Source organism: Macrotis lagotis, chromosome 7 (genome assembly GCF_037893015.1).
Source record: "Macrotis lagotis isolate mMagLag1 chromosome 7, bilby.v1.9.chrom.fasta, whole genome shotgun sequence".
NCBI classification, from domain to species: Eukaryota; Metazoa; Chordata; class Mammalia; order Peramelemorphia; family Peramelidae; genus Macrotis; species Macrotis lagotis.
Window position 1 is genome coordinate 144,948,536 of NC_133664.1, and position 24,132 is coordinate 144,972,667.

General features: G+C 34.4%; 1 protein-coding gene across 1 annotated transcript in view; it reads left to right on the forward strand.

Annotated features, from left to right (window-relative positions):
- DOCK4 (dedicator of cytokinesis 4) overlaps nucleotides 1-18,921 on the forward strand; it is a 345,771-nt gene extending 326,850 nt beyond the window's left edge. The window contains exons 44-52 of the mRNA XM_074195289.1: nucleotides 2,029-2,148; nucleotides 2,552-2,673; nucleotides 3,005-3,125; nucleotides 4,550-4,631; nucleotides 4,843-4,952; nucleotides 7,377-7,449; nucleotides 9,398-9,511; nucleotides 12,124-12,185; nucleotides 16,320-18,921. Of these exons, the coding sequence (XP_074051390.1) occupies nucleotides 2,029-2,148; nucleotides 2,552-2,673; nucleotides 3,005-3,125; nucleotides 4,550-4,631; nucleotides 4,843-4,952; nucleotides 7,377-7,449; nucleotides 9,398-9,511; nucleotides 12,124-12,185; nucleotides 16,320-16,745 (1,230 nt within the window). The 3' untranslated portion in view covers nucleotides 16,746-18,921. The remainder of the gene's footprint in view (nucleotides 1-2,028; nucleotides 2,149-2,551; nucleotides 2,674-3,004; nucleotides 3,126-4,549; nucleotides 4,632-4,842; nucleotides 4,953-7,376; nucleotides 7,450-9,397; nucleotides 9,512-12,123; nucleotides 12,186-16,319) is intronic.
- Nucleotides 18,922-24,132: the final 5,211 nt, after the last annotated feature.

Consider the following 24,132-nt stretch of genomic DNA (forward strand, 5'->3'; position numbering starts at 1 on the left):
ACCCATTGCTACAAAAGTCATGTTGTAAAAGTAAATATAATTTCCCATCCCCCTCCCCACAAAAAACAAAACCTCAAGAAAAAGTGAAAAAAAAATATGGTTCAGTCTGTATTCAGACACATCAGCTTTTTCTTTATCATAGGCATGAACTTATTTTTAAACAATATTCTGATATAGATTTCCTTTACATTTTATTTTGATCTACTTTTAACATGGTTCTGAGAAAGGATTCATATGTTTTACCAAACTACCAAAGGGATAGATGACATAAAGAGGTTATGAAGCTGCATTAAAGTATTTATCAACTTTTTTTCAATTAGTCTCAAAAATATGATTTTTAAAAATTGCTTAAATTTTTTAATAAGTAATGGATTAACCAAATTGAATTTTCTTTAAAAATTATCTTTTAAAGGATGAGACAGCATTATATGATTTGTTTTCAATCTGTATATTCTATCATCATATTCTTATCAAATGTGGTTCTATTTTTCACTTTCATTTGGCTTTGTTGTTTTTTGTTTTTTTGTTTTTTGTTTTTTTTTTGCTAGAGAGAAAGTAATTAAATGTAAAAGACTGTGGACTCTTCCTTTCTCCCTTTCCCACAATAGAGAAGTGTGATTTGGAAAAATGTTTGGAAAACTGTAACCCCCAATTTACTTGAGATGCCCTCAAGCTCTATAGCTCACTAGAGTTCATTCTATGTACAATGAATTTATCTTTCAGGCTTCCATGCATCAAAGTTTTGAAATAAAAATGGGAAGTGACTGGGATAATTGATTTTTAAATCCTACTTAGAAGAATTGTTCATTTGACCACTTGAGCATATTTAAAAAATAATGATAGAGTCTCTATCAATATCAAAGCAATTCAATGCTATCCACAGATGAGCAAAAGAAATTGTAATTGGGTATTTCCTTCTGTAGATAAGTTTTTTTAGGTAGTAGAGGCTAGCTTTCCTTAAAGTAGATAGATGAGTATATATACATATATATATATATATATATACACATAGATAGATAGATAGATAGATAGATAGATAGATAGATAGATAGATAGATGAAACTGTAATATGGTCAGCAAAGAGACAAAGAGAACCTTCTTTGGAATTAGAAATAGCTACTAGGTTCAAGACCTATCTGATACATATTGGCCAGTTCTTTTTACCTAAATGTCCCTGACAACTCTCTAAGTCTATTAAGAGTCAGAGAAAGTACAGATCTGCTTTGATAGAGGGAATTTTCTTTCAGAAATTCCCTATAGCAGATATTCTCAAAGTGTTCCAGAGATCCTGTGTCCCAGAGATTCTTTTAGGAGATTGGGAGGTCAAAGCTGTTTGCAAAATAATACTAAGATATTTTAATTTCTAATATGGTAGAACCCAAATAAAGAAAATATCTTTGGAGAGACCTCGATAGTTTTTCGGTGTTGTAAAAGGATCCCAGAAGTTTGAGAACCGCAGACTCTTGCCAATAAAATAAGACAATTGTGAATTGCTGAGGATTCAATCACCTTTTTTTTTTCATTTTTCTCCTCAACAATTCTGAGAGGAATGAAATAGAAAATTGTCGAAAAGAAATTAAAGAGGGGCGGGTAAGTGACGTAGTGGATAAAGCACCAGCCCTGGAGTCAGGAGTACCTGGGTTCAAATCCAGTCTCAGACACTTAATAATTACCTAGCTGTGTGGCCTTAGGCAAGCCACTTAAACCCCGTTTGCCTTACCAAAAAAAAAAAAAACCCTAAAAAAAAATAAAAAGAAAAGAGATTAAAGAAAAAAAGGATAATGTTAGAAGTCAGATGGTTTCAGAGAGCAAAGAACTGAGCTCAATCTGCCTTATCTTTTCAGTGGTGGGGCTGGGCACCTACCAAATGTCCTACAGCTACTCCTGCCCCCTCTTCCTGAACTCACCAAGAAAGAAATATTCTTTCCCTATGGACAAAATGGTTCATGTTGGTTAACACAGGTTGATATGATAACACAGTACTAAGAACTGTTTCATTAATGAATCTTTTCTGTTATTATTATAAAGGCACAGATTCTCGAATTTGGCTTAGCTGTGCATGAGAAGTTTGTACCTCAAGATATGAGGCCTCTGCATAAAAAACTAGTTGATCAGTTCTTCGTGATGAAGTCAAGCTTGGGTATACAGGTATGTGTAAGACATCACCCAAATTTGCCTTAGAGGGGCAACCAAATCAATCTGAATGATGTGATTTGCTTTTTGCATTAATGGAGGATTAAACAAGCAATAGTGACATCTTTTGGCCATTCTGTTTTACTACACTGTTGTATAGAGAAAATCTCAACTATTTAATCTTACATGCTCAGTTTTTGAAAAAAGGGGTAGGGAGTGTACATAATCATAATGAAGAAAACTTATTTTAATATACATGTTAAATATATAGAGTAAGACATATTTAGATGAATATATTGAAAAATTTTTTATTTAAAAGTGGAATTCACAGATAACGTACTGACATTATTTCTCATATTGCATTGCTCATTTGATTACTTTTCTAAAATAGCATTTCCTTTCCCTAACATATCCTTAGGAGTTCTCTGCATGTATTCAAGCCAGTCCTGTCCATTTCCCTAATGGAAGTCCTCGGGTCTGTAGAAACTCAGCACCTGCTTCTATGAGTCCAGATGGTGCAAGAGTAATTCCTAGGCGTAGGTAAGTCAGAGACTGAATTATTCTATATTTCAAGTCATTGGCATTTTCACAAGATGATCTGGAACAATTCTCTGATTCTTTATGGCATAATTTGTCAAATATACTCTTCCTTAATGAAATAATTAACCTACAAGGCAGCTGTAGACATCTGCTGCTGGTAAAATAGTAACAGCATGAGGAATAAATAAACTCAAACGTTTGACTCTGTTGAGATAAATGTGAGATGACAAAATGTGATGTATACTTTTTTCTTTCAGTTTTATGCCATACTAGCATGTGATAAAGTGCAATTCCAAGACTGAGTTAACAACCATTTTCCCCCCTGTAACAGCCCATTAAGTTACCCAGCTGTCAACCGATATTCTTCCTCTTCATTGTCCTCACAAGCCTCTGCCGAAGTAAGCAATATCACAGGGCAATCAGAAAGCTCTGATGAAGTCTTTAACATGCAGGTAATATCAGTTATTTATTTGGTCATCTTTATACATCCATCCCTCCCCTTCACCTCTCCCTACCCCAATCACAGAACTTCCTAATCATTTTGTTATATCAAAAGTGTGAACAGGAAAGTAAACAGGTATTTTAGAACAAACCTCTAATAATAATTGTGATGAAAATTATAATAATAATAGATGATTCTACAACATTTTAGAGTTTACAGAAGACTTTACATGAATTGTAAGGCCTTATTACATTATCATTCTCTTTGGGATGAGGAAAGTATTTTTTTTTTAATTTTCCCTCTCGCCTCCAAGAAAGCATTCATCATTTTACTCTTTGGTGGTAACCACACTAGATATCTCAAGATGAACTGGGAAGATGAATATTCTTAATATTTTATAAGTCATCTTTTTCGTTTCATATAACAGGTTTGGGGATTTGGAGGGAGAAGGGGTTCTATATGAAAAACATAGCAACATAGTGTAGCCTTGTCAATTATTTATGTAGTCAAGCTTCATCAATGTTGACTGTTACCCTCCTTTATATGTGAATGTGGGGAGTGATGAAAAGATGTATGTACTGCAAAATCAGCTGCGTGAAGCATGATCTGTCACTTTTGATTACCATCTGACCATGTGGTATAATGGGAAACCCAATGGAATTAAAGGTTCTGGGTTCAAATCCTGGTTTTGCCCTGTACTACCTCTGTGACCTTTGTCAAGTTAATTAGCCTCTCTAGACCTCAGTTTCCTGTTTATAAGATTAGAAGTTTCCTTCCAACTGTTAACAAATGAATAATCTTAAGAAATCCACCAAAATGTAGTTTGCAGTAGTTCAAAAAGAGCCTGGTCTAAAGTTGAACTTTGTACAAACAATTTCTGGGGGTGGGGGGAGCAACATTATCAATCAAATTAACAGCAGCCAAAATTACCAAGAGAATAAAACCATTTTGTTCTCTTAAGCAGTTGAAACAAACCAGAAGCACTTGTAGACAAGCCCCAAAATCAATTCAGTCCAAAAAACACATAAGTATCTGCTCTGTGTAGAGCACTGTTCTAGGAGACAAACAAAGTTTTGATTAAACAAACTCTAGCCAAGTAAGAATGCCATATAATATTTAAAACACATTCTTATCTATTTGTAAAGAGTCCATAAGAATCCCTATCAGATAAAACTTTGAGCTTTGGTACATGCTTGACAGTAATGAAACTTCATTTCTTTTAAAGTATTGAATAATTCATATTCCTGATTCAAACTCCTTCCTTCAGTAATTCTGAGTTAATAACATCTTACTCTATTTTGAAAGGGTCTTTTCATTTAAGATAACATGTTAACAAAAAAAATATTGATAGTTGTGTATAGCCTTAATAAAGCATTTCTGTATTTTTTAAAGCCTGTGAGCATAGTTTGATAACAACTTCCCATGTATTTCCAGCCAAGTCCATCTACCTCAAGCTTGAGTTCTACTCATTCTGCTTCACCTAACGTGACCAGCTCAGCCCCATCCAGTGCCAGAGGTCAGTGCCAGAGTAGGAGGTGGAAATGACATTGCCCAGCTATCCCTAGTCAACTCCTCCTTCAGGACCCTTCACTCTGCAAGTTGCAGAGAAAATCTGGGTCTAACTTCGGAGAGAGTAGGGAATTCAAGAAGGGGCTTCCCCTCTGAATGCATCCTAATACCCCCGTCCCCACCAGACTGACCATCTCACCTTCTTTTTTTCCTTCTAGCCTCCCCTCTCCTGTCTGACAAACACAAACATTCCAGAGAAAACTCTTGCTTGTCTCCTAGAGAGAGACCATGCAGTGCCATCTATCCTACTCCCACGGAGCCTTCACAGGTAGCACTCATGGGAATGGGAGGCTTAGTTAACCAGGTGCAAGGGAAAAGGTAATAATCTAATGTTGGACTGCTTAAAACCACTGGTATTTCTCCAGAGAATCTGACTTGAGCTTCTCTAAAGCAATGTCACAGGCAAAACAGGGTTGGAACAAAATGCCAAATTTGATTGCATATCATGTACAAATTGCATTCTCTCTGCCCATGGCTTGAGAATTCCTTTTTGGTCATATTAGCAATAAAAATACATATAGTATTGTATGGCTAAAGAACATGGAGGGAAATAAAGGTTCTGACCTTGATTTTACCCTTCTTGGTCACAGCCTCCCAACTTCATGCAGCTTTTAATGTTTTTATAATGTGGTATGTGTGTTAAACATCATTCAGGATGCTTTTTGTGAATTAGAATACATCAAGAGAAGAGTGATGAAGATGATGAAAGATCTAGATACCATTCCATAGGAATGCTTATTGTAGACACTGGATTTACTTGGGGATATAATCATTGTCTTCTTTTGAAAGATTGACATTGTAAGAAAGGTATTCATTTTGTTCTGTCTAGCTTCAGAGGTCAGAGCAGGGATCAAGGGGGGGAAGTGCAGAAAGGGTGCTTTCCCTTTAGTGCTAGGAAAAAGGCACTAATAAGTAGAACTATTGAAGAATGTTAGAACATGCTGTCCCAGAAGCTAATGGGCTTTCCTCTTCACTGGAGGACTTCAGGCAGAAGCTGGATGATACTGTGTTTAGGAATCCTTTAGAAGATTTTCATTCAACTATCGAAGAGCCTAGATGGCCTCTCAGGACCCTTTTGAGATTCAGTTTCCTTTGGAAACATACTACTTAGCAATACCTTCAAAATGGTGACTAGAGATAACAATCACAACTGGGGAAAAATATTTTAAAACCCTCCATCTCTTTTTTTTTTCATTCAATAAGTATATATTAAGTGGCTACTGTATGGCAGCCACTGTACTTCGGCCCTGGGATACAAAGACCAAATGAAACAATTCTTGGCTTCAAGGAGTTTACATACTTTGGGAGGTGAGGGGAGTGGATGATTTCTGTCTACTTTCTTATCCTGTTTATGAAGAAATTTCACTGGGACTAAGAGATCTGAAGATAGTTTAAGAGTTGTAACACATTGTAAAGCTGAACATCCACAGCTTACTTTGGTCTTTCAAAATATGTGGGGGTAAATTTAATCTCCAAAATTAATAGCAGGTAAAATCTGAGTAAATTCTAAGTCATTTCTGTCTTGTAAAAGAAGTAGAAGGTTTTATTTTTTCTGTGCATCCATATTATTTTCCTAGAGAAGAGTAGCCATATCTTAAAACTGAAAAGAAAGAAATTTGACTTGATTGGTTCATTGGTGCTGATTATGTGATCTTCTTTTAATCCCAAAATACCTCATCTGTAATCCTCTGGTATCTCTCAGAAATTATGTCTGAGTGCATTTGGCTGAACTAGCTAATCATTTTTATTTTCCTTTGTCATTTGATTTTGCAAGGGAATTTCAGTATTGTTCCATCTGTTCAAGGAAAATGCTGCCAACATAAAGGACTCAGGAAGTCATGGGTACTTGGAATCTCTTGATTTCATTCCCTTGTGAAATTTTATGCTATCTTGACACAACAAAGAGTTCCCAAACCATACCTTTTGTCATGATGTATCTATTTTTGAGGTCACATATTCAAACTTTTAAGCTTTCTAAAGATTTTGGAATAATGTCTTTTCACCATAAAATATTGAAGCCAACATTTTATCTTTAATCCTCATTGGGATTTTATTTACTAAAGTATCATAAATGCATATTTATAAAGTGTTCTATAGTGTAACCAATACTTAACATTGAATTCAAGAAAAATCAATCCACTTTTTAATCTTTATTGATTTTTTTACATCATTACCAACTATTTCTTCCTACTCTCTTGCCTAGAGGACCATTCTTTGTTACAAAGAAGAAAAAAGAGGGATCAACTCTTTTTCAATGAAGTGTGATAGTAGATGTAATATTCTAACCCATAGTCCTCTCCCCATCTTTGAGAGAAGGGCGGTTTATTTTCTCATTTCTTCTCAGGGGTTAGTTAGTCCATTAAAATTGCAGAGTTTTCAATTTCATTCCAAAAATATATTTAGATGTAAATTTTGTTAATATTTCTATGTTAGGCAAATCCAACTTCTGAATGTTGTTTTTTCCCTTTCTGAAAACATATGCATCATCTTTCATTTTTTTGTGGGAGTTTTGGTTTTGGTTTTGGCTTTTTTTCCTTTTAAGCATAACCAGATTCTTTGTTTCTAGGTTCTTTGTTCCATATTTTAAATTATTTGGAACCAAGTTCAATTGTGAGATATTGCATTCTAAAGAGTATTATAAGCCAGCATATTCTACTGCATTATAAAACATTAAATTCTTCTGAATTTCCAGAGGATGCTGTTTAATCATATTGGAGATGGTCCTTTGCCTCGAAGTGACCCTAATCTTTCAGCACCTGATAAAGGTGGGTCTAACCCTAGTCCCTGTGCTAGTGGTTTCTTTGTCTTCATTTTCAGTCTTCTGGGTGTCTAATGTGGAATTTCCTTGCCCTTGTCACTTAGTGCAATATTTTTAATAGACAAAAACTGATTTTCTCTTTTGGCAGCTTAATGAGAGACCTATATTCATAATTCTTTTCTTCACAATTAATTTCATGTAAGATTTGAATATATGTACAGGAAGCAAGAAGGACAATCCTCAGTTAGTGGCTTTCTTCCAATGCCTTAATGGACCTCAGGGGGAAATCTCCTTTTCTTACAACAACATCAGCCATAAAAGGTTGCCAATTAGGTTAGCTGTTTGGTGTAGGGAAAATGGTAACTTTCTAGATTGATTTCATACCTCCATTCTTTGTCTCCATTACAAAGTGCTGTCTCCCAGCCTCATCTGTTGTTTGTAGTGACATTGGCTTTACTCTCTGTACAATTAAATGAAATTTAAGAATTACAATCTAATGCATAATTAAATGTGCCCTGTCTGAAAGTCACTTGAAAAAGAACTAACCACATTCTTTGTTGCATAGAGCATATTAATATCAATCTGTGCAGCATAACCCCAAATGAAATGCAGATTAAACATGTCCTCCTCATCTATTTGGGAATAAAAATGGCCTTTCAGGAAATCAACCATTTGCCTCTTTCAGGGTCAAACTTCAAATGTGGAAGAGGTCCACAGGCATATGAATCAAGAGCCTTTAATGGAAATGTCCTTGCTGAAATGCATTTTAATTGCCATTCATTAAGAACATAGCCCCTACTTTCATTTGAATGTACTGGCAAATGAATATAAAACTTTTCAGTACAAGTCACAGATCCCTTAGGTCCTGACCGAAGAAAATTTAAAAGCTGAAAATGTCACTTTGATGCTTACAAATTCAATAGTAAATGCTGAAGGTTGAACTGAGAGATGTAAAATTGTTCACTTCCACTTGCAATGTTACTTCAAAAAAGAACTGTGGCTGGATTTTTTTAAAGGTTTCAAGTGGTGAACACTTAATCATTTGTGGTATTCATAGCCATTTATTTATTCTAATTTTTCTACAATATGAGATTTAAATCCTTGAAGTTGCCAGTAGATGGCAATATCTGTGTAGGCAGCTTCCCATTAGAACTCATTTTGTTTTGAAAACCAAGTCGTGTGTGTGTGTGTGTGTGTGTGTGTGTGTGTGTATGAGCATAACACATACATAAATTACATATGTATACACATATGTGCATCATATATAATGGGAGAGAGATTACCTTTAATGCCCTTGTTTGAAAAATGCTTGTTCTAGATCTTTCTGAAGACTCCATCAAACAACCAGAGAGCATGAGGAAAAGAATAATAAATATTTGCTGTTCACTAGCATCTCTATGACCCACTACAATTCATTTGGGAATGTTTCTGAGGACCCAGGGTCTACTCTGCCCTCCAAAAGCATATGATCCAGTTGTTTTGATCCTCTATCATGTCCCTTCTTTTTAAATAGCACTGCCCAACTGTTGGGTTGTTAGCATTTCATTGCTTCTCCTTTTGGGTGCTATTTGCCAAGAAAGTTTCATAAGAAACAAAGTTTTAAAATAGTCTCAAGGATTTGTCTGCCATCTGTTATCAAGCAGCTAAACAGTTTCTGATTCTCATCAAGCTTCTACAATTCTGCCTAGGGTTAAGTAGTTCTATTTGACAGCAAGACTGAAATGAAGAGAAATACTATCACCAAATTAAATGTCAAACACAACTATAAGTAGCCCATGAAATAATGACTTGGTGTTCAGAAGATTTCTTAGTTCTGTTTTTTTTTAAATTTTTTTGTCAGTTTTTCTGCTTTAATTTTCATTTTGAGAATTCTAACTTTCTCTTGGTATTAAAGACACATTAAGTCACAAAGAAGAGCTGGAAATGTGTATTTTAGCTTTCTTATTCCCTTCCAGCTGTGAATCCCACCCCTAGCAGCTGGAGCCTGGACAGTGGGAAAGAAGCCAAGAACATGTTGGATAGTGGGAAACTTATATCTCCCCCTGTCCCTCCAAGACCCACACAGACTGGTGGGTATTTGAGCCATCACTTCTGTAAAATAATTCTTACTAATCACTCCACCTTATTCTGAATTACTCAGAGACAGCTAGCTGGTCATTTTCTAAGAGTGAAAAACTGAGCAGGTCACTTGTTTTCTAATGTTCTCCCTTCTACTCTGAGTTCCTATTCTTCTTTAAGTATTGAAGAAATCGATCCTGGAACAAGCCAGTGAACCTTTCAGCCCAGCAACATTCTGCTTCTGACTCAGATGTTTGTAAGAAAGTGCCACCCTCCATAACATCATCATCAGAGGTTTAGAGATGTCACCTAACCTTGCTAACTCATCTTCTTTATCTCATTATCCCACCGGTTCTTGTCAAATTTGATGCTAATTCAGTTAATTTTTTTTTCTAATCTTATTCTGACCTGAAACCAACTCAGTCTTTACAAAGTAGAAATCTGGCAATTATTGATCATTTACAAAAGTATCTTGTGCAGAATAGGATTGATAGTTAATAGCAATAATAATTTATTTGTGGATCAAAATTGATTAGAGAGACCTTCTGAGGTTTTGTGAAACTTCTTTTTGCTCGTTCCATGATAACTAGGTTTTAACTTTGTTAATTTCCTAAAATGACTCCCAGGGTATTTGTTAATTCTAGACTTTTTTTAAGGAAACAAAGATGATTTCATAGCTGCTTTCTTTTTTTTCCCTCTACAAGTAGTCCGGACGTAATTCTGAGTTTATGTTCTATATCTGTCAAGGCAGAAAGGCTCCTAAAAAATCTATAACTGGTTCTTTAAAATGGCTCTTGTATGATTTAACAGCTAGACTAACAGCTTGCGTTTCTGATGCAACAATCTATTGCCCCACTTCAGGCTAAAGCTTAGGAAGTTCAATTTGAAGCACAGCTATAAAGGAGGAATTTTTAGTCTCCCGAGAACTTGTTTTTTCAAATAGGACAGGAGGCAAGGGAGAAAACTAGGGACTGAAGATTTAGACATCCCCCACCGAAAATATCTGACTTTTAATGATACTATTTATTAATGACCCATGTTTATTTTCTGAGAATCAAAAACTGAGTATGTCAGTTATTTTCTAACATTCTTTCTTCTGCTGATCACAAGTCAGGAAGTACCTATATGTGTATATATATATATATATATATATATATATATATATATATATATACACATATTCACATTCATACACAATATTATCATTCATTCAAACACAACTATTGGTGGAATTATGACTGAACAAAACACAATAATATTGCTACTGAAAGGAGATTTCATGTCTCATTTCAGTAAACACATTGAATTGTGTTTATATCTCCCAATAATTTGGATTATCTCACGATCAGTGGTGACATTTATCTGGCTTTCACATTGGCCAATGGACAAGTCGAAACAAACCAGAGACTTCACTGGCTTTATATGTACAATTAGTCTAAGTCCAGATCTGACTTAATGATGTGAGTCAAGATATCCTTCTGCATGGAATGCCTAGCTAATCTGTTGTGAAGTTTCTGTTTGTGTTTGCTGTCTGTACTTCTTCCTTTCAGTCACCGACTAATTTTGTTATAAGTCACTGAATGGAGTATACTAAAACAACAGTTATTCTAAAGCAAGATGCAACAAATACTTGGGTATAAAATGATGTGACAGACTTTCTGTTTGCAGGCTAACCCTATTATTTCGGATAGAGACTCTCCTTCCACAGTTAAGTATTGCAAGTTGTGGCTTGATCCATAGCTAAAAAGATCTCTGAGATAGAGTCAATCTTGAATGTGGTTCTACTGTAAATGTACTTGTGAGCAGTAAAGAGAAGTCTGTCTTGCTGGGCTGGAGAATGAATTTAGTCTCAATTCTAATGACAAATTGGTGCCTTTGTAGCACACATATAAATACTCAGGGTACTTTGTTTTTAAGTGGAGCAAAGAAGTGTGATCACAAATACTGATTTGTGAGTATTCTAGCATCAAAAGAGAATCTAGTTATGGGAATCTAGTTAGTAGAGAGATTAGCCCAAGCATCATGTTTTCCTACCAATTTTCTGGTATTGACAGAATCCTGTTACTTCACATTTGAAAAGCTCATAAGATAATGTATTGTCCTAGGGGTAAATGTGAGAGGACACAAGATATATTCATGTTTCTTGAATGTACATAGTCACAGTCTGTCTCTGTATCTCAGGAGTCTTCAGAAGGTGAGGGAAATGCCATATTGAAGCAAAGGGACTGCTGATGATTTTGGCCTGTGGTTCTCCTTTAGCTATCCAGACCACACACAGTATTTTGGGTTGTATAACAGACTATCATTCCATCAATGAAACACCAGGTTCTCAGGTCAACTAGCTCTTGGCATAGACCCTCATGAGTATTGTAACTTTTTATTGGTAATTTGTTAGTAATATTTGCACAGACTTGAAGCTTTATATTTGTTGACATTTAGGGTCTTTTCTATGCAGCTGCTAGTGGTGGTGGCTTAACATACTAACCACGGGTATAAGAAGAAGGGAGAGGTTTTTTTTTTTTGTTTGTTTTGTTTTGATTTTTTTGCTCCTCAAAAATGGAGCGGCTACTTGTAATGAATTGTCTGGCTTCTTTGAAATGAAACGAAATCTTTCTGTTTACAGCTTCACCAGCAAGACATGGGACATCAGTCTCCCCCTCTCCTGCTGGGCGATCTCCAATGAAGGTACAGGAACCTAGTGTATTTCCTAGGGGAGACAGAGCTTCACACCCTGACTTTCCCCTCAGATTCGTGATTCTGAAGTGTACACTGGAATGAACACATGTTCAACAAACATGGATTAAGTGCCTTAAGCAAAAAAAAAAGTACTGTATTTGGTGTTAGAAATGCAAAAGTGAAAAATAAGAGATTATTTTTCAACAGAATAGAAAAGTCAAGGAAGCATACTCATGCACCAAGGTGGGAAGAAAGGATTGAGAATAGGAAGATACTCAAGGACATGGGGAAATTTCTCATGAAAGGAGGGGGTGGTGGTAAGGCATCTTTCCTCTTGGTTGCTTGCTTCCCGACTGCTAAGCAGACACAATCACAGGCATCATTCTCCCCAGATAGTCACAGGCTGTTTCATAGAGGGACCAAAAAAAAAAAAAGGTATTGTTACAATAGGCATGGAACAATGAGAAAATGTATGTCAAGAAAACCAATACTTAATAAATGCAAGAGAGGTCAAAAGTCTCCAGTTATTGTCAGCAGACTTTAGGTCCAACTTGACTGAAAAACAAAAATAATATGAATTGGAAATCAAGTAGCTGTTCTTCAAATCCTACTAGGACTCCTTTTTCTGAAGGGTGTGGCATACTATGATATCTTTTTACTTTTTTTTATACATTATTCTCACCCATCTTAATAACACAGGCTGTATTTTCTTTGAGATCATTTGAAATAACCTGTTGGCATATGAATTAGAAATGCATATTTATGATCAAAGGAAAAAGGAGACCAAGTGCCACTACACTTCCAAAAGCAGGGAGGGATAAATTGGAAAACTTTTCCAAAAAAGGTTTGGATTGGGATAAAGACATAAGCTATTTAAAATTTTGGTACATAAAATATCCACCCTAGAAATCAAGAACTGCATTTAATCTCTTTGAATCAACCAGTGTAGGAGGATTGTCAATATAGTCACTTAGTGATATAAGATCTGAATTTTAGCATAATTACTTTTTTTTTAGAAGCTCTTGCAATAGAGGTGAGTATGAGTTTGAAGTGAGAATTTCAAGAATTTTTGCACTTGAGGGTATGAAAACACAAAGGTTTGTCCATTGTGCTGATGAGGTGTTTCGAAGCTAATGGGAAAGAGAGACAACTTAGCTTCTCCAAACAAATTGTGGTAGGTCAAGGAGACCTTGAGTCATCTGCATTGTTAATAATACCTGATTGTATAAGGTAAGGGCTCTCAAAGCAAAACTAGAGAAAATCAGAAAGAAGTGTGATTTCATTCCTGCTATCAGACTTTCTACTCTAGCAACTTGCTGGTGAGTTAAATGGTCTCATTTTATTTTAATTTTGAAGGAAGATGTGTAGAATCTGAATCAGATTTTGAGAGCTAGAAGTTCTACAGGTGCATGTGTGTATATATATATAATATATATATATATATATATATATTATATATACATATAGATATAGGTAGAGTGGAATTTTTTCTATTTTTTAACATCTAGAATAGAATTTCATAACACTCAAATTTCATAATATAATCCACAATGAGGCAACCAAGCTTGAAGAAGAGGAAGAGGGAGTATCATCTTCAGGTTTTTGTATTTGCCCTATTACCTATTGCTTCCATGGCATGTTGGTTTAGGACTTTGTGCAGACTTGATAGAATAGTCAGTATTTATGAGGCATCCTGGTATGATAGGTAGAGTCAGAAAGTCCTGAATTTTAATCCTGCCTCAGATAGTTCCTAATTGTGTGATCCTGGAAGTATCCCTTAACCTTTGTTTCCTCAGCTATAATGATGGAGATAATAGTAACACCTGCCTCAGAGGGTTGTCATGAGGATCAAATGAGTTAACATAAGCAAAACTTAAATCCCTAAATAAATATCATAATGTCTTGGTTTCAAGTCCTATCTTTGATGCCTCCCAGCTATATGGCCATAGTACTTTACCCATGGTACTTACCTGAACCAGTTATTGTGGGATATACATACAGGGCTTCTCAAATTTTAAATAACTATGTCAATGTCATACCTATCAAATGATCAAGACTCTAACCCATGTTGTCTGACTCTAAGGTGGACACCGTAGTCCTGATTTCATGTTATAAATAAATGCTATGAATAAAATATATTCATGGAAAGCTTACCTAACCTACAGCCCACACTAACACTAGACAATATCTCTGGAAGAGAAAAAAAAAAGACCTGAATATATTTTTATTGACCACAGCCATGTTGATATGTGTTAGGCCCTCATCATTTAAATTGGGAGAAAATGTGGTGAAGAATAGATCTGAAATATCTGTAATAGGACCACTAGATATCACAAGTGTTGTCACTCCAGAATTACATTAGAGGGCACACTGATACCAAGTCAAAGCAGTCTGATCCAGCTGACTAGCATTAGCTACCCCATTATGAATTTAGAATGTACTTTGATGACACAGTCATGAATTTGGATCTTTTAAACAGATAACCTAATGTCTTCATCTATACACACACACACACACACACGTATAGGTATGCATACATATACATATGTGTATATATGTCCTTCCTTATATGTATATACAGTCCTCCCTTATATGTACATATAGTCCTTCCTTATATGTGTGTATATATATACATGTATTTGTGTTTGTATACACATGTATACACACACATATGTCCCTCCTCATTGGATAGGGAAAGGGATGGAGGGAGTTTGATAATTTAGAACTGAAAAAATTTTCTTTTAATTTAAAAGAAAGAAATGGCTTGAAGTGTGTGTATACATCATCTATCTATCCATTTATTATATATATATATATATATATATATCAGAGAGAGAGAGAGAGAGAGAGAGAGAGAGAGAGAGAGAGAGAGAGAGAGAGAGAGATGACAAGCTGACTGCTTAGAATTGGAGTTTGGGGAGACCAGGTAGCATTTTTTTTTTCTTTTTGTAGAAATAGTTCTGAAGGTACTTTTCTGAGATAATAAGCTAGATTAAACCAAAAAAAATAGTTTGAACCTTTTGTCAGTAGCTTTAAAAGTAGATTCTTTCCTACCTTCTTATTTAAAAATAGGTCTGTTGTTTGATGTGCCCATAGAAATTCTGCATCATTGAACATTCTGCATCATTTCTCATTATTTATCATTTGTCCAGGTTCCCAACCACAACTGATCATTTCTGTCTCTCTCTTTGCCTTCCTAATGTTGATAGAGGTTGAGAAGGCTAATCATGCAGGTGATGGGATGGGCTAGTAAGTGTTTCATGTTTATTTGGAATGACAAAAGCCACTGTATTAAAAACAGTAAGGGAAGGAGCACAAAGTTTAGAAGTCATAGGTCCTGTTCTATCAATCAACACATTTATTATTAAGTGCCTTCTAGGGGCCAGACATATTTGGGAAATAAGTGAAAATCAGGAAACAATCCCTAATCACATGGAATTTACATTCATATGGAAGAAAATATAAATATATATAAATATGTACAAAATAGTAAAATATAAGATTTTTTTGTGTGGCATTAGCAATTGAAAGGGATGAGAAAAAGTTTCATGCAGAAGATTAAACTGAAGCTGAACAATAAGAGAGAGATTATGGGACCAAGGCAAGGAGGAAGTTATATTCCAAACATAGAGGATGGCCAAGGGTACAAAGATAGTTACAAGATTTGGGACGCCATATATGAGGTACGTAAAGAAGGCCGGTCTGGCTGGAATACAGATTGTGGAGGAGTCCAATGAAACTGAGAAGTTAATATGTAAAGATAGTAAGTATGTAAAAGGAACAAAACACAATGCTATATTTGATTTGCCAGGAAAGGTTCTTACCACCCAGGAGCAACAAATTTTTGTGAAGGAGGTGGCATGATAAAAAGTACATTGCCTCTGGTGTGAGAGGACCCAAGTCTAAATCCTGCCTCTGATGCTTGCTACCTTGGTTTCAGTTTCCTCAAATTTAAAATAAATGGGTTGTGCTGAATGGTTTCTTGAATCCTAGAGAATTCAATAGGCAAAGATGGATGAAAGAAGATATTTCAGACAATTCACTATTGATTTGATATACCCTCTCCTCTCTCATCTTTCTACCCTATTTTCTTTCGTTTCTCATTATTATGTCTCTTTCCATTTTCACTTTGCTTTTGAACAGGGTTCCATGCAATCATTTACCCCATCTCCAGTGGAGTATCACTCTTCAGGATTAATATCCAACTCGCCAGTCTTATCAGGAAGTTATAGCAGTGGGATCTCATCTTTGAGCCGGTGTAGCACATCTGAAACCTCAGGCTTTGAAAATCCAGTGAGTGAACAGACCATCAGCATGTCGACCTACAGTGTGCCTGAAGAGCCAGTGAGGAAGGAAAGTAAAACACCACCTCCTTACAGTGTTTATGAACGAACTTTGAGGCGCCCTGCTCCACTACCTCACAGCCTTTCCATACCTGTTACTTCGGAGCCCCCAGCCTTGCCACCCAAACCTCTGTTGGCTCGATCAACCAACCTAGAGAATGGCAGCAGGAGGACTGAACAAGTCCCTCGGCCCAGACCCCTCCCTCGGAAGGTCTCTCAATTATAAGTCACTTTTCTATTCCCTCACAATGAATTCTTTACCATTTACAAAGTAATAAAAGTGTGGTAAGGAGAAATTTAGTGTAGGCACTTTAATATTTTACCCAGATTTTTTCTTTAAATAAATGAAACTTGCTTATTAATATTATGTTGCACAATATTAAATAAAATTACTGATCTAGAAGGCCAGATATTACAGGAAGTGTGGATGAGAGAATTTCATTAAAACATTCTAATTTGAAAGTGGTAAATAGTGATATAGACTTTTTGTATCTTTTTATGTTTACTTTTTTACATAGTCTAATCTAAAATCAACACAATGCTGTCATTTGTGTTAAAGTTGTATACTTTTTACTGAATACTTGATACAAGAAAGCTTATTTAAATCTGTGCACATTCTAACACAATAGTCCTTATTCTAGAAGACTTCCATAAATAGATAGGGCCGAGGTTTCTGGCTTTTTCACAAGCAAAATGAAAATTGTGCATCATTGGAAATCAGGTTGAAGGCCGATTTCTTAAAGTATATATTGAAGGGGTTACAAAAGCATCAAGTTTGAGGAGTACCTTTGTTCTGGAGACAAAACACTCCTTTCAGACTGTTTTTTAAGTGTGACAGCTGTCTACATATGTAAAACTATACTTTGAGGATTCATTGAAATCAATTCTTCAGTGTTGTCTCCACTCTATCTCTTTCTTTTTAAGGTGCAATTCATTTTCAGTATTCCAACAGCTATCCTAAGCAAAAGATCCCATAGAAATGTTTACTTGGATTTTGTATCTGCTGACTTCAGAAGGTTCTTACATAAAATTGGTCATTGCAAAGGAACAAATGTTCCTGTATTAAATAGGCACAAATGAATGTGTCCCATTAACAAGGATACAGGAATCAATGCTGGACAGTATTAAATCAATACATGTAAGTGAAAGGGTAAGAAAACCCTTAAAGAATATAGATTAGTAAGACTACATGGCATCAGAACTTGTAAAACTCAAAGGCATTATTGACTCTCAATTCTTCACAAAACCAGAAAATTCCTTCCAGCTCTACTTTCTTAACAGTAGAGTTTCTCTCATTTAACTGATGATCCCTTTTGTCCTCTGGTTTGAGAAGATACCTGTAGTCCAATCTAGTTTGAACTTTCCAACATAGCATCTGTAGATCTAGCTAGTAATGCTAATGCCCCAGTTGTAGGAGTGTGGAAAAGCACCTTGTATGTAGTATGTATTTTGTATCTTTGTTTTTTCTTTAACTGATTGTTTATAACACTCACTTGATAGATGTATGAACTGTATTTAAAAATCATACTGTTAAAATATTTTCCCTCTTTTGTTGGGAAGCTCATGTTGGTTTAACCGTGTTTGCTTTTGTCGATAGCTTAAACTGGAAGGTGGTGACCACTTTTTTATATTCTCTCAATGAAACCATCCAGCAGGTATACGCTGTTGAGGCTGGTTATAGAAGTTTTCTATAATAAATGTTCAAGTATTTTTGTACATAACTGGTTAATTTTAATAAGAGATACCATTATGTGTAAAAAAAAATAAAAGCAAACAGTTGTGTATGCAGTATGATTGTTATAATTATGCCAAATACTTTATGTATGAAAAATATTTGTACATATGTGCTTTTAACAATAATTCTGCCATATTGACTTTACAATTTTGAATGTCAGAAAAATTAATATATGTTAAAATATTTATGTTTAGTGAAAGTATTCATAATTGAGAAAAGAAACATATGAATTTGAGCTTTGTTTCTTGCAAGTTTTTGCAGTCTGAAATTTCTTGAACTTGCTTTTGATTATAACATTTTGTGTTTATAATCACATCCTAAAAGATGTGGGAGGTTCCCTATTTCTGTTGGTATAAAGAGGTAAAGCCACCCATTTAAATAAGGTGCCCCTAGTAAGATAACAAAGCCTCTCTGATTTCTTTTCCCTGTGTAGTTTAATAGATTTGTTGACTAGTGCTTGAGCACAGTATGAATCAGTGTTATTTGCTCTTGAAGCCATTTTTTTTTATTTCTGGCAGTGAACAGAGTTGTTGAATTTATCATGTGCGTGTATTACTGAAGTCAGCTTTTGCAGCAGATTATTTCATGAGATTCTGTTTACCCAGATGTTCATGTTGGTTGCTGCAGAATGGTAAATATGAAATAAAATTACTTGATTAATCTTAACATTTTTATATTTTGTGTATTTTTGTCTAGAGGAGTAGATGTGCATATCTCCCTGAGTGAATATTTCTAACTGGTCTCTTGAGATGACTACTTTCCTCTTATGTGAAACAATACTTTTCATTCTACTACTTTTTGTAAGCTATACAACTCATGTTTGTGGTTTAGAGAGGAAAGATGGAAATGGTATACAATTGGTAGAAAAGTAGGTTAAATTTAACTCTTTAGCTGACCATTTATTAGAATAACTGGGTTCTTGTTTTATCCTTTGAAACAAAAAAAGGAAAAACAACAAAAAAATGACAGCTAACTGGCTATGTCAAGGTGTAGATACACCTTCCCTTTACCAACCAAGACAACTGTCTGGAGGTCAGCTACTTTTAGTGAATTCCATAAAAACTTACTAGGAACTATACTAGGCCAAAAGATGATATGTAAATAAAGTTTTTCTTACCTGTACTCTGTTCATATGCCACAGATAGTTTATTCATTGGAAGTCATTGATAACCAGACTCATGTTTCATAAATTTATCACAATACATACTTAGAGATCATCATCAAAAGTATATAGAGTATTTCTCAAACTCCTCTGTGGCCTCAGTTACCATCCTTGTAATGTTATGAACCCAAGTGTCACTCCCTTCTCACCCCTCCCCTGTGTTTAGAATATTATCTCTTCCAGGATCAGAGACTATCTTTGTTTTTCCTTTTTATCCAAGGAGAGTGGTACCTAATAAGCAGTTAATAAATGGTTTTTCATTTATTCATTCAGTGTTATCAAAGTTGGTGATTTGAGATACTTTTTGTTATAGCTGAGATTATAATTATGGCACAATAAGCTTAGGGTTCTAAGTGATAGTGTATCTCTATACTGTCATAAAAAAGAAGGAAGGAGAGAAGGAGAGAAAAAAGGAATGAAATAAAACTCACAGTCTTATTTAATTGATCCATACTAATTCACACATTGAAAATTTTAGTTTTAGAACCTTTATCAAAATAAAGGCTTAATTATTGTAAGCCTTGTTCAAAATTTGAGAGTAAATTTTCCTGAATCAATTAAGTGTTTTATAGCTATTTGTGCTGAACAAAGTAATGTTCCTTTTTATGGAAGCCTTTGAATTACTCTGGAAGACAAAAACAATAATAAACATTCATGTTAAGAATGTTATTGGGCGGCTAGGTGGCATAGTGGATAAAGCACTTGCCCTGGAGTCAGGAGTACCTGGGTTCAAATCCGGTCTCAGACACTTAATAATTACCTAGCTGTGTGGCCTTGGGCAAGCCACTTAACCCCGGTTGCCTTACAAAAAAAAAAAAACCTAAAAAAAAAAGAATGTTATTATCTTAGGGAGGGGGGAAGTTGATGGAGGGCTAGAATTTAGAAATCAATACTTAAAAAAATTTTTTTAATTGTTTTAATATGTAATTGGGGAAAAATAAAATAGCTAATTTAGATATTACTGTTAAGCTGGTTATGCTATACTTTTTTCTTTTAAGAGATTACTTTCTTAATATGTAATAGAGTTGCAAATTTAACAAAAAGAATTCTTTCCATCCATAATTTTACTTAACAGATATATTCTGGAGATTTGTCTGAGGTAAATAGCTTAATTGACTTGCTGTGTCAAACAGTCAATGTCATAGGCTCAGGTCTTGACTCAGCTCAGTATTCTAACTACTTAGACAATATAGAGGTAATATCATTGAATTCAACTAGAGAACAGAAGAATATAATTCTGATCCCTCAAATGAATTGTTAATTGTACAAAAGAGAGAAACTGGAAGATTTTTAATGTGACATATTTGTAGGAGCAAGACAACTGGAAACCTCTTATTTCGTATTTATGAATTACATATAATTTATTTCTTAATATATAAAACACCTCACTAATCCAGGGGTCACTTATCCATGGTGGTATGCTGGCAGCAACTCATACAGATCAGAAAACTGAGATTTTAGTATTTAAACATCAGAAATCAGATATCAGGACTTTTTTGTTGATTGTTTTGTTGATTGTTTAGACTTCATAAAGTTATACATAAAATGTTAATCATGCAAATTAACTTTAAAGGTATATTTGTACTTTTTTTTTTGAAGAAAGGGGGAGAAAAGATTGTTGAACATTTACTAGCACACCCCTGCTTATCTATCTATTTTAATTCTTCCAAGAACCTAATAGTAAGGGAAAAAGGACTATGAACAACAAAACTTGATGGCATGTATAAAGCTGATGCACTTAACTCATAGAAAAAAAGTCTTTATTCAGAACCTATTTATTCTTTTTTATTTAGATAGAATTCAAGCAAGAACATTTAGCTGGTTTTCCAACCCATGAAAAAATGGGAGTTATAGTAGTTTTCCTATTGATATACTTAAATTTGTCTCTACAACTTCTACCTCTTATTCCTAATCCTATCCTTTAAATCAGATAGAAAAAAGTATAATTATTATTTCATATAATAGCCTTTCTTTTTTTTTTAATAGCCTTTCATATACTCAAAGATAGCCAACCTGTGCCCTCTTAGTCACCTCATCTCTAGGTTTTACAACCTCAGGTTCTTATACTAGACTTTTTGATTTAAGTCTTTTCATTATCTTGATCATATTTCTCTGGATGCTGAAATGTGATGCCCAGAATCAAATGCTTCACTATTCTCTGAGTAAGTAGGATTATCATCTTTTTGTTCCTGAATGATATAGCTCTCTTAATTCAGCCCAAGATTAATTCAGTTTTTTGACTGCTATATTATGTTATTGATTCATATTGAGCTTGAGTCCTCTCAAATCTCCATATATTTTTCAAACTATCTAACCATGCTTCTCCCATATTATGTTTGTAAAGTTGAATCTTTGAACCCAAGCATAATAGTTTTCATTTATTTTTATTAAATTTTAATGTTTTTGAATTTGGCTCATTATTCCAATCTGTTGAACATTTTGGATCCTGACTGCTATTTAGTGTGTTAACTATCACATTTTGATAATATGCAACTATGAAACACTTCCATCCATATCTCTATCCCAAGTTGATATCTAATCACTGATGACCACTTTCTAACTTCAGCCTTCTAACCAATTCCAGATCTTTGTTAATATATCATCCACCCTTCATTTTTCTATCTTCCCAATAAGAATAGCATGAGAAACTTTGTCAAATTCTTTACTAAAATCTGTGTAAGCTATAGTTCATATAGAAAGAGACCTGTTTGGAGCAACCTATGAGTACACTACTGTTATAGCATAGTATAGTAATTGATATTCATCTTAATAAGCTTTTCATGTCCAAAAGGTTAACTTATGTACTGTTTTAGAAAGCAAGAATAAATGAAGCACATTTAGAAAATTTTCCATCATAAACTATTAAAATAAAAATAATTTATTACTTAAACTTCAATTATCTTTCAGATCAACCAGATATTATTTTAATGTAATCAAAGGATACAGTATTCTGGTTCATTACAATGGGGACAAAAAGGCATCAAAACATTATTTTTAGAAATATTGATACCTGAATTGAACTATTGATTCTTATGTAGTACCCTCTGGGGTTACTCTCTTGAGTCCCCAGAGAAAAATTAATTCTTCTCTCAAGGTTCTAGGTTCATCCTGAAAGGTTTGGATTGTATTGTATAGTGAGTGCCTATCTGTCATTTATAAGTAGCCAAAATTAATTAAATTTTGTACAAAGAATATCTACTAATGTAGTTTAATATTAGTAGAAAACTAATTCTCCAAAAAAGTTTGGAAATGTTCTCCCTCTTGAACTCACAATGTCTTTGGGGAGAGTAGGCTCGAATTTAGAAAACCCATTTGATAAAAAGTCCTCTACTGGACTCCAAGGATCAGTGACTTCATGGAATTGGTAGCTTCACTTTTCTTTGCCTTTTATCAGTGTGTCTAATTTGTTCTCTTTCAGTTTGTTGTTTTATTAGTGAAGTCTCAATGTGATAAGATCAATAGGATGGGGAAAGAAAAGGAATTTAACATGTCCTCCAGGCTTATTCTTCCCTCTACCTTCCCTACTTGTTTTTCAGGTCTGTCTCCTCAAAGCACTCCCAAATCTTGATTCATTATTTTTGTTTTTGCTCAAATCCCATCTATTATATATATATATATATATATATGTATATAAATGTCTATTTCTCTCAATCAACTTCAATAAATTTAATCATCTGATCTTACCCAATAGCTCAAAGCACTTCAACCATGCCAAATTGATCATGGATTTGCTCAAAAGAATATAGTTTACAACTTTAATTGACTGATCTAGTGGAAGTGTCAAGGAATGCCACTTCATTGCTATGATTTTCTAACTTAATTGAAGAAATATTTTCATCTAATACAGGCATCTGGGCTGGAATATATTATTAGATATATTAATTTGGGTTGAGAGGTAACAAAACAAATTTGCTCAGAACTTATCAATAGGATTTATTAAGTGAGCACTGGATATTACTAAACTTCAAAATAGGAGCCTTGGATAGAGTTCTAGCCCTAGTTTTGATATTAGCTAGATATCCATTAAACTTCTCTGTACCTCAATGAACCAAGCTGGGAATTGTACTGCCTGCCATGATCCAGGAATACATTAAGGATTAAATGAAATAATAGAAGTGAGCAAAGCCGAGAGAAGACAATCTACAAGAGAAGATGGAATAAACAAATGAAAAAGAAAATGAGAGGACATTGAAAACTATCTATATCATAACTATAGAACTGTACATAAAAGTACTGAATGCCAAAAAGCATGTAGAATTATGTATACATATATATATTTATTTATTCATTTATTTGTTTGTTTGTTTATTCATTCATTCATTCATTTGTTTGTTTGTTTGTTTATTTGTTTATTCAGTTATTTATTTATTTGTTTGTTTGTTTGTTTATTTATTTATTTAAGGTTTTTGCGAGGCAGTACGGTTAAGTAGCTTGCCCAAGGCCACACAGCCAGGTAATTATTAAGTGTTTGAGGCCAGATTTGAACTCAGGTACTCCTGACTTCAGGGCATGTGATCTATCCACTGCGCTACCTAGCCGCCCCCTAGAATAATATATTTTCAAAGAGCTATATTTTTATTTGAAAAAAAAACTTCATGATAACCAGATGAACTTTCTAAGAGAATTAGCCTGCAATTATATTTTGAAATCAATATTTTGAACAACATACTTGAAAAACTGAAGTATAGTAAGTGATTTTTTATAGTGCATTGAAGT